Source organism: Opisthorchis viverrini, assembly GCF_000715545.1.
Source record: "Opisthorchis viverrini unplaced genomic scaffold opera_v5_99, whole genome shotgun sequence".
NCBI lineage: Eukaryota > Metazoa > Platyhelminthes > Trematoda > Opisthorchiida > Opisthorchiidae > Opisthorchis > Opisthorchis viverrini.
The window spans coordinates 248,689-259,874 of NW_008751754.1; the positions used below are offsets into that span (position 1 = coordinate 248,689).

General features: G+C 44.5%; 2 protein-coding genes across 2 annotated transcripts in view; one reads left to right on the forward strand and one right to left on the reverse strand.

Moving 5' to 3' along the window:
* Positions 1-282: 282 nt before the first annotated feature.
* Positions 283-11,186, forward strand: part of T265_05273 (hypothetical protein) — a gene marked incomplete at both ends in the record, with an annotated part of 39,371 nt that continues 28,467 nt past the window's right edge. The window contains 6 exons of the mRNA XM_009170248.1: positions 283-412; positions 2,342-2,562; positions 2,599-2,692; positions 2,952-3,223; positions 3,265-3,396; positions 9,369-9,476. Of these exons, the coding sequence (XP_009168512.1) occupies positions 283-412; positions 2,342-2,562; positions 2,599-2,692; positions 2,952-3,223; positions 3,265-3,396; positions 9,369-9,476 (957 nt within the window). The remainder of the gene's footprint in view (positions 413-2,341; positions 2,563-2,598; positions 2,693-2,951; positions 3,224-3,264; positions 3,397-9,368; positions 9,477-11,186) is intronic.
* T265_05274 (hypothetical protein) overlaps positions 8,824-11,186 on the reverse strand; it is a gene marked incomplete at both ends in the record, with an annotated part of 15,632 nt that continues 13,269 nt past the window's right edge. The window contains one exon of the mRNA XM_009170249.1: positions 8,824-9,081. Within this exon, the coding sequence (XP_009168513.1) occupies positions 8,824-9,081 (258 nt within the window). The remainder of the gene's footprint in view (positions 9,082-11,186) is intronic.

The following is an 11,186-nucleotide window of genomic DNA, read 5'->3' on the forward strand; positions in this document are numbered from 1 at the left end:
TGTGAAACCTGACCTCCCTAATCGGAATGTTCCCAACCTCCCCAAATGTTTGATCACCGATATATCTTTGGTATAAAACGCCTCAGGTGGCTGCAGCGTGTACTTAATGAAACAGTCCGTAAGCGAGTACTGGATACTGGGTCGGATGCTCTTGAGTATCATATACGGCTCATCAGGGTAAGATGGTTAGGTCATGCACCGCGCATGCCCGACCACTGTCTACCTAAGAAGTCCCGTTTTCTACTCAGAGGACAGGTCGTTGCGTAGTAGTGCGAAGGAAAAATGGCTGTTGTCAAATTAATGTTATCGGATATTGTCGCCTTCCTGAGTGGGGTCCGCGTGATCTTCTTTGCGCGTGGTTGGGAACCCTACGGGACGTGGCACGCAACCGATCCTAGTGGCGTGCTGGCTGGTATGTTTTATCCAAACCGCCTAGCTAATGCTTGTCCGTCGTTTTGTGATTGGATTGTGTTGGCTGGGGTTCTTGAAGGTTCACTTGATGGCGTCCTACCCGAGCATGATACTGGGGCGTGTTCATTTCAGTGGATTGGGAAGATTAACACCTCGCTCTCGGCGCTTCTCTAGGGATATAGATTTTTTTCGCAAGATCTCATTTCTTTCCTTTTCCACCTTTTACTAGGGGTTTATTCTTCCATGGTCTTTTGGCAGTTGAGCACCAGTTTCCACCATTGGTGTATTATCCATGATGACTGTGTGAGATTATCCTCTCCATGCATTGTGTTCTGTGGTTGCATAATCCTATCGACCTCCAACCTTCTCGGTGTCATACCTTATGAGACGAGAGGAGCCTAGGCGTAGCGTTCTTACGCATTTCTATCGATCCGATATGTCCGGATTGTGGCCCTGTTGTTACTGAATTGCATCTAGGTCTGTTCGAGCTTCCTTTGGTCCTTTCCCCAGTTCTCTTGAAGTGGACAGGGACTTTTCAGATATGTTTACCAAATCGGATTATCACACTGCGAAAAACTGGACCTCGCACAGGGTGGGATTTCTTCACTGTTCTGTCCTACTGGCACGGTAGTATGCATCTCCAACGAGTGCCTTCGTATGTAGCCCTGATAAGCATTTACATAGAGGCTGCTGAGGCGAGGGTCGAGTCGGTCGTGTGACTTCGCAACATGTGGTCTCCATAGCTGGGAGACACTTGTGCATGATCCAGTTATCGAGCCACCGGCTTGGGACGACTGTCGTATGTTCGTGAGGAACATGCAGTAGAATCATGGTGGGACCGGTTCCCTGAGAACGGAGGGCTTCATGACAGTCTATGGAAATGGATAGATGAAAAAAGCCGTGTATTGTTTGTGCTCATTGAGTTTTGCAATGTAACGAAAATCAAGCAGTTCGCTGGGGCTTCATTTTCATGGGCTATATTGCCTGGTACACGCGACATTTGGAACCCAGTGATATGCCTTTTTGACGCAGCGGGTGACTCATGTTAGCGAACATGATTCGGGTCTTTGAGATTTTTGCGCTGACTTCATTAGACGCTTCCTTCATGGCTACCATAACTACCTAGGAATGCGAAATTCTACACAACCTTTTTGACTTACAAGGGACACTGGTTGTAAGGCTCTGTTGGGCTGCTCAAATGGTACCTATCGACGTGTTAGGTTTGGACCTGAACCGGGGGCTCTTTTTCCATTCCATGGATCATCCCTTTATCACATCCATCCTCCCTCTGTTAACACCACCGCTGATGATTCCCTGAGAATCTGTTTTTTTAGAGGCTGCAATTGGTTGGTGCCTCAGAAACTCTGGAGCCTGATTATATATCCGTAATAATGGCACGTTCTCGTTTCTGCACAAATGTTGTTTGGGGCGCACAGTAAGTCAGTCTCCTCCACAGTGCCGGGGTAGTCATATACTGTCTGATGTTCATTCACAAAACTCGAGATGTATGGCAAAACAATCAGTGGTGTCAATCCCCGTAAAACCTAGCTTTTTTCGATGAAGTTACAGAAAAAATGTTGAAACTCGGGACCGTGTGCTTGTGTGACCGAGGAAACGTACCATCATCTATACTTTCGACTGGGTCTCCCACACTCGTCTCGACCTTTTTCCACCTTTTTTCGAAAGACGTCTATTTCAGAAAACACGACTCAGCTGATTTGCGAAACACAGAAGTGCCCTGTTTCATATCTATCGAAATGCAGTAAATATGGATTGTACATGTGCCAATTGAGATACCCAAATAGTCCGTTAGAGGATGAAGGTATGCTGCACGTTTGGACCCATTGGTTTTCTTTCACACAATACATCGGAATGCCTTACTAACCTCTCCGATTTCCTGTGTTCCACCTGTCTTTCTGTTCCCTAAAAGAGCTCCGCCGACTCTTTGCCGTTTATTGTCCACCCTCATATGGGTTGTTTGCGAAAGTTTGCACTTGCGGCATAGAGGACAAACTTGATGACCACATCCGTTCACCCAAGGCAGTCATCATCATCGTGATCGACAGCAAGACATCGGTGTGCAACAGTGATGCTTCGCTGCTGTACAATCATGAATCATTTGAGAGCCCTATTTTGAAGAAAAGAGCAAAGGTAGATAGATGAAGGATTTAGTGTTAGCGTACTAAGATACTCCCTCGTTGGTTTTATGAACCGCAGAAGCCTAAAGGAGCTACCACGCTGCTTGCACGGATCTGCTTAAGTTTTATTGTCATAGGAATTGGTGTCTCGTCCTTCCTTATTCACTTCTCCGGCAGTCATTCTTTCTCCTCATTTGTAGATTGTACGTGGAATCCTAGCAAACTCCGTCGGTCCCCTAATCGAGTGAAGTAATTGTGCGATAATTTCCATCGTTGGAATGATCCCATTCGATTGGCTGGATATTGTTGCTTCTAGCGTGGCAAACACCCTACAAACGGACATAATTGCAACGAGACTTTTGCTGTCCGTCCTACTCGGTTTGTTTTGTGCATCCACTTTAGTGATCATCACCCTAGGTTACCCGATTTCCATAGTGTATTCTTTACTTTCCGGAAAATGGTCTGTCCCGCAACGCCAGCTCTTTCTTCTCCTATGCGGAGTGTTTTTATTTAGTTGGAATTTCGGTAAGTTTTCGGATCTCGGTGAGTTTCATTTTGTCTCTACAGGTCTCGATATCATCCACATGTTTATTGGAATATTCGTCACTATGTTTGTCAACTACATGTGTTTCCGAACAAAGCTCAGCGTTATCTTCGCGTTTGTTTTCAACATGGTTGGTTGTCTCCTTTGATCCCCCTCCTTACATTGTTCCAGGCTTATTTACTTTCCGGATCCTATATCTACAATCGTGGAACTTACGACATCAACTGGACGACTCCGTACTGCATTTTATGTCTTCGATTGATTGGTCTTACTTGGGATCTTTTTGACGCATCAAAACCTGAGGTTTGTGTAGCGGCTTTACACCTAGTTTGACTCGGTTGAGTGATGTTGATCGTCCAAATATGGATGTATTTAGGGGGTATTTTGTTGGATACATGGGTTGAATGGGGAGACTGTACCTACTTTTGCATGGAACCCGGAAAAGTCCAACCAAGCCACCTAGAATGAATCCAACTGTATACATACGTTTGTCCTATGAAGTATGACTGTCTCATGGGAACGTGAAGGGAAACATCGTGGCCATAAATAACTTTCCTTCTTCCATTTCGTCCATGGGATTCTGTAGAGACCTCCTCAGGAATGAATGCTGAGCTCTGTGACGTTTACTAAGTTAATTGTAAACAATCCAAGAGAGCATGTGAGGCTCATCCAGTTACGAGACATAATACATTTCCTTAAACACCAAGCTCATTCAGACATTGCGTGTGAACCAAAAATAGGTATAGATCGATCGCGACTTACCTCCAAGGTCAATGCAAATGCCGATTTGCTCATCCACCGATTGCCGGTGGTCTTGGTAACAAAGTTTGACTAATGGATATTGAGTTATGAACTCACGGTTTAGTTACGTGTGTCCTAATTCTCTCTAACCCTTCCTCTGTCGACAGACACCATCTACCCTACCAGTGACTTCTAGTATGACTGACCTCACTAGCCGCAATAAAGACAGGATGAGTTAGAAAGACATATTTTTTTCAAAAGACTAAAATTCCGACTAGTCGTGTTTGCGAAGTAGGGTTAATACTAGAGTCCTAACTGTCCTTAAATGGCCACAGGTATTTTGACCGTCTTTCAATAGGGGGTCACCGTTCACCAACCTATGAATCTATTGTAAACTTTTCAGCAGGAGATTGTCCAGTAGAAAAATTCCAAAGTAAACATCGTAGAAGTTTGGCCCTGATACAACCGGTGAGGCTTCCAAATCGGAGCATGTGAAAATGCGCAAATGCAATATTTTCGTGGTATTCTTCAAAATGTAATGTATTTTTATGCCATGCAACACAAGGCTCCGAGGGTAATGCAATACGAGGCGATGACAGTCAGTCAGTGTTTGAATCAGGTTAGTTTGTCCCAAACCACGCGTGTACGGTAAGCTGATGGTAGGCACTTTGGGTATTTTTTCAGGCATTTATTCTCCGTCTGACAGAGGCTAGGTTTTTCTTGATGGCTTTGAGGTATGTGACGTACATGAATAATGTGAGGTCAGAGACGGTGAAATGGGTTAGGCTGCTATGGCCCAAGTGTTCTGTTTAGCATTGGCAACCTTTTTCAGGGATTACCATCACCTGAATACGTGCCGAATGCCGCGTCCGGTATGTGAGTCATCGTCAGTTTTATCTGTCCTGTTTGTAAGGTCAACTGATTTGATTGGTGCGTATGCAAGATGCGCTCATCAGCAGAGGCCACACCGTTGTTCAGGTCTCTGTCTGTCCGGTTCGGATGGGAGCAAGGAAATCTTTTGAATTCGAATAGAGGTTAATTCCTTGTGAACATCGACTAGAACGTGTGCATGGATTTCATGAGTTAGAATAACTGGTCCACGTTTAGTTTGTTTTTGATTCTATTGTGTCATTTGATCTCGCGAATGCACCAATCGAAATTATTATCACTGAGCCTAAACGATATGGGACTGAGTTCGTATCAGTTTGGCTGCCAAAAACAAAACAGCTCACAATGAATGAAACGTTAGAACTAAAGTGTGTTACTTCACATTCCTGTGTCCTGATTTCACGCACCCCGTGACTCCAAGAGATTGGGGGGGGGTCACACTGTTTGTCCCTTGTTTCGAAATCTCAACCGCCATTTCCCCAAAAGGATCTGAATGCGCATATTTACCCCAAAACCTCACAGATTTGGACTTCTCCCCGTTTTGATGAAACACTGCATATGGTGTGGGACGTCACGACAAACAGCTGATGTCTCTGACAAAAGTGTTACACCATTTCCCAACTCAGGATAACATGTTTGATGGTTTGTTCCTACCTAATTTCAGGCTAGCACTTGTTGCTTTGCCGACTTAGGACAAAGGAACTGGGAAATCGAACGGGGAAAATTATGACAACTCAATATTTTCCGAATTCCCCGTAATTACATGTACCTTTGCAGTTGCCGGGTACGCTGTCATCCTACAACTCTCTTTTTACTTTGGGTCTCTGCCTCCCGGTCCATGAGCACAAAATTCTTTTTTCTCTTGATGATATGGCAGCAAAGCATCAGTGTTGAACCCTGACGTCGTGCTGTCGATAATGATGATGATATCTCTCTGGTATACAAAGGACGGAAGCCAGAAGCCTTTCATGCACTTTTGCATATGCCAGTGAAGGTAAAAAGGTGGGGCTTATGCTTCTGACAGCTCTCTTCCTCTTCTGAATAAATTTACCTTGCCGCCATTCTCCTTTGGTGCATTCCATTCTTCCACTCTTCTTAGAAGGCTCAGGAACCGCTTGTGAAAACCAACATGACATCAGACTAGTAGCCGTAGCATCCAGGTGGCCTCCTGGCATTCTTTCGCGCATCTTGGATGATTGCTGGGCAGACAGATTTGTGAGAATCAATTGGGTTTTGAGCTCTCTGAGAACGCACTAACCATAGCTCGAACAGCGTCCGAAGATCGTCATTTTTCTCAATCTGAAGGCAGCTTTTGAATTTGTCGATCTTGAGAAACTCCGGCGGTGCCCGGCGCACCGTATACGAACTCCTGTTAACACTTACGGCTATACAGCAAGCTTTTCACAGCGGTGAGTACGCCCGTGTTTTTTCAGATCCTTCGAAGATGCTTCAAAGATCCTTCATTTTGCCGCGCGGTTTGGTACACACCTCACACGTTCGAAGTGGAAAGTGATACTACAAGATTGGGTGAGATAAAACTCAAATCTCATGCTTGCGACGAGCCACTTGGAATGATAGATGAATTTGCTTACCTGGGCTGTTGTATAAGTTCCAGTGGACTGACTGGAGACGAATTTACTTCTCGAATCCGGAAGGTTGGTAAGGCTTCTATCAACCTTCGAGACCTACGAGGTAGACTCGACGTCAGTTTTTTCGTACGCACTGCGACGGTACTTTATGCATCAAAACCGTGGCCTCCATGCGAAGGCTGCACGAAAGCTGTGAGTGTTTGACCGTCGATTTCTCCGAAGCGTTTATTGGGTCGATTGCGAACATCGGATTAATAATAATATTGAGGTACTCCAGATTGTTTAGGAAGAAGAAACGCCCCGCTTCTGGTGGTCTACTCACGCCTTCTAGATCACGTTGGTTAGGTCATGAATTCATATGTCACGGGACCGTCTTTTTGCCCAGACATGTACTGAACTGTCTATGAGATGGAAACGAAGTATGAAAACACTAGCCTGTAAACTTGGTCGAGTTGACAACTGCCGTCTCCCTGGATGCACATTCTGGAACAACTCATCAGTGGTTGTTGATCCTGGCAGACGTGGCTCAACCACGCAGTCAGTGACGCTCTTTCGTCAAATCGACTGTTCTCACTGTGTAGCTGTTCGGCTTTTCACTTCTTCAGACAGCCAGAATGATTCAGCCATAGTTAGCTGACTGTGTCATCGCCCCCAATGCTTGGCTATATCACCCTTGACAGAAACTGTGTTGGCTGGGGTCAGTGTACTCTTGGCAAATGGTTTATAGCTGGCACACTGAACAGAGTTAAACTGTGCGGTTCATCCTCCATTTTTGCAGACATGTTTTACGGCAAGATCGGCAGCGAATGATTTTCCGATTCGGAATTTTCAGGGCATGTGAATTCGTCGCATGACTTGAGAGCAAGTGTACATGTGATACTTTCATCACACCAAATGTTTACCACCTGCCTTCTATGGGGTATATGTTTCGGAAGCTACAACTTCCGTTTGTGATGATATTTCATCAAATATGCTCATTGTTTTGCACTCAACTGAATCCTCACCATACGTGCAGTTGTCCTCAAACCAGCTGATGATGACGGTCGATGTTACCACGTGATTGTCACGTGAATACAATGGATCACCTGCTCATTGTCCACTGAAATGAAGTTACAGAGCTGGTGTAATTGTCATAATGCGCAGACCATACTTTATGTAGTTTGAAAGATTTGCACAATGTGGATATCGCCTCTGTCTTTTCTGCATCAGTTGTGCTAAGACTTCTCTTCTAATGTGACATTGCTAATTTTGTCATATAAAGCTCAATGTTGACTAAAACCTTGATCCCACTTATTGATTAGTTTTGTGGTTTACAACTGGGCGCTTCTCTTTAGCACAATTCATGCTAATCACAGGCTAATCCGCAGCTCAATTTCTACGGATGCTTTCTTGAAGTTGTTTGACGGTTTTTCCTACTTTGTTCACGGTCTTTCCCACAATACCGCACAAAGTTAGATTTCTCTCCTCCGGCCGTTTCGTTTCTAGATCAAGATTTAGGATCATGCGCATTATAGCCAAACAACAATGTCAACGGAGCAACATCTCCACAAGTACCTATTATATACCAGGGTACTCGTAAGCGATTTTCACGCCAATATTTGACGAAACTAGATATTAGCTGCGCTCTGATTATCGCGAAGTCAAAAATGCATCCAGAAGTTCACAATATTCATCCGTCAATCATTTAGGACTGTGGAGACTCGAAACCAGACGTGGTTAGTTGTTTTTTGCTTGCCAGTTGATTAATTCAGCTAATTCGCGCCGCATTGAACAACGTTTTTTGTATCATTAGGAATGCCTGGTTGTTTGTTCCGTAGTACGCAAGTAATCATTCTATTCCAATCTATTCTCTTCCAGTTCTGTTCTATTCTGTTCTGTTCTCTTCTGTTCTATTCTATTGTACTCTATTCTATTCTATTCCTTGCATGTCTCTCACTGGACTTTCTTTGTTCATGTTGTATTATAGCTATAAAAACGGAATGGAGTTGTGTAGCAAGTAGGAGTAAAACATGTAGATGCGGTACTATATTCCCCTATCTGAGGGTCATCTTTGTAACGATTCCCTTCAGCAAGATCAGGTGAGCTTGTTTTCTCCCAGTCGTTAAAGAGGGGATGCATTTTACTTCTGGATATGTACTGAGTCAGCTTTTGCGAACAGAAGTCCCACCAACCTTCTACTTATTAACTGGATCACTTATTTTGTTGTAGTTGTTTGCTGACTTTGCAGAATTTACGTTCACATCACTCATTATTAGTCATCCTCCTGCACTGGACTTCAGTTTCGCTCTTACCAGAACTCATCAGTAGTGCATATGCTTGGCCGTGCCAGGGTTTGAGCTCCGGACACCGGACATGCAAGGCGAGCCTGTCACACACCAACGCACGCTGGACGCATCTGAATTTTCAAATCTGGACAGGCGAACTTGTTCACGCTTGAGCGATGCGATTAGGGGGTCTTTACAGGCGGTCGTCACACACAAAACAACATGTTCACCTGTTCAGACGTGAAAATTCAGATGCATCCGGCGTGTGCTGGTGGAGTCGTAACACGCTCAGCTGTCCGGAGTTCAAACCCCAGCAAAGCCAAGGATTGCACTGCTGATGAACTCCAATAAGATCGGAATTCAATTCCAGTTCCACCTCTGGTATGGACTGACCAGAATGATTTTGCCGGCACAGGAGGTCGACTGCTCAAACGAGAATGATGTGGACGTGAGTCACTCCTCATTGTTTGAGTGTACTTTCGATCTCCAATCCGATGCAGTGGCCTCTGCTAGGTGAGAAGGAGTCAGCTGGACCCTGAAAAACCGCATCCAGCTAGGTGACTCGGATTCCTCTACGTCTCTAGCTAGTGAAACCGATTTTCTGAGCTACCAGAAAAGAAGTAAATGCCAGTATTCCACTCATCTATTTCCGGTGGTTCTCAGGTCTAATTCTGTTTATCGTTTGAACTTTTCAATTTGACATTTGAATGTCCCCTAACGCTACACATCTAGCTACATATAATTGTAAACAAAATTTCAATATGCACACAAATTTCTATGATTTTTCTACCAGTCTGAACGATCCGCCTACCAAAAACAGTCAGCTTTACAAACATTCCCGGGCGTGCTGGAAACCTTGTCTTTCTGTTTCGTACCAACTGCTTTCATCAGCGGACCCCAGGTACGTTCATCACTTCATATATTGACTTACTAATACAGTTAATGCTTGTTTCTGTCAAGTAACATCCAATCAGAGGGACCAAGTCCGTTGAGTCCACTAAATCTAGTCGAAAGTTGCAATGAAACAGGATCTCGGTCTTGTTGGACAATTTATGTAGCCATGTGGTTGCACAGTTCCACCGGTCGGAATTTATCCCCTCACGTTTATACTGCATCGGTAGAACAACGTATTCATGGAGTATACTGTTCAACAGGACAGGGGTTAACTCGTGTGTAAGGTTTCAGACACATCACCCGTAATACATCAACTAGGGTATGCATCAGGACCGCGCCTCTTTTTTGAGGACAACTCTACAAACAAGGCAGCGGCGTAGTTCGCATCGCTATGACTGGTTGAGTTGGATTGCACATTCATGGGAGGAATTCTGTTTTTCAAGTTCGGTGGTACTTTGCTGTGCTCTCAACTGGACACCGAAATCGTTGTATCTACCTGAGTGCAACACAAAAGGTTTAGTAGTGACACATCAACGCGTGTGGAACCCTTGTTGGCACGGGGTTTCAAATAATTTAGCGGGACTCGCTTTTGCAAATTGGATCCTCGTCACCGTTTTTGAATGGAGAGCCTGTGGGATATACCGGGGCATATTTACTTATTACGCGCAAATACGGGAAACATAGCAAGGGACGGTTCAAAATTAGAAACCCGAGTACAAAGCAGTAACATCTCTTGGGTGGTCTGTTGAAATGCCTGTTAACACGACCTTTGAATTCTTGGAGATTGCAGTAAGATGGGAAAACAGAACTGACGAGAAATTGAGAAAGGAAGAAGGAAACGAAACTATCAGTTCAGTAGTAGATGAGAGTGACTTGGTGAGGTTGGTGTGAATGACGACGTGGGCTGATTGTGTGGTGGAGATTGTGGGGGAGCGGCTGTTGGACAGCATCACAGAAGAGCATGGTAGTACAAGAGCTGAGATAGCTCAGTGGTTAGGGCGTGAACTTATTGACTGCAAGGTCCGAAGTTCAAACCCAACCTCAGCTGATTCTTTCTAGGCTTAAGCAACCTAACAGTATATGGACAGCATCAAGAGCATGGTAGTACAAGAGCTGAGATAGCTCAGTGGTTAGGGCGTGAACTTATTGACTGCAAGGTCCGAAGTTCAAACAAACCCTCAGCTGATTCTTTCTAGGCTTAAGCAACCTAACAGTATATCAGACCTCGTGCTTCCGTCGGGTGGCATGGCAGCTAGACACCGCAAGAGTGTTACGAGTGAACGATTATTATTATTATTATTATTATTATTATTATTATTATTAGGCTGTTTTCACATCCCATCCGTGATCTGGGTTTACTGTTTGTATGGTACGATGAGTCAAACGTGTACCGTTAAGATGAACGACGATCGGGTAGACAGGTCCACATTTTTCAATACAAGTGATACATGCTTTAGTTGCACGTCCTGTTGGTTGTATAGAAATTTTGAACATTCATTGCAGGCTACTAGTTACTTTTTTTATCTGGTGCTCCGAAGAAATCACCATAAGTGAGGGAGAAGGCAGTTGTGGTGGAGATAAGTGTCGAACTAGCTGAGGGTTGGACTTACTGAGCCGGAAACTATTACGAAACAGCTTGTCACGCGGCGCTGTCGTGAGTGTTTTCAACCGAATGACTAAATTTTCAAGTTAAAGCGCACATAGCATCTGGAAGTCC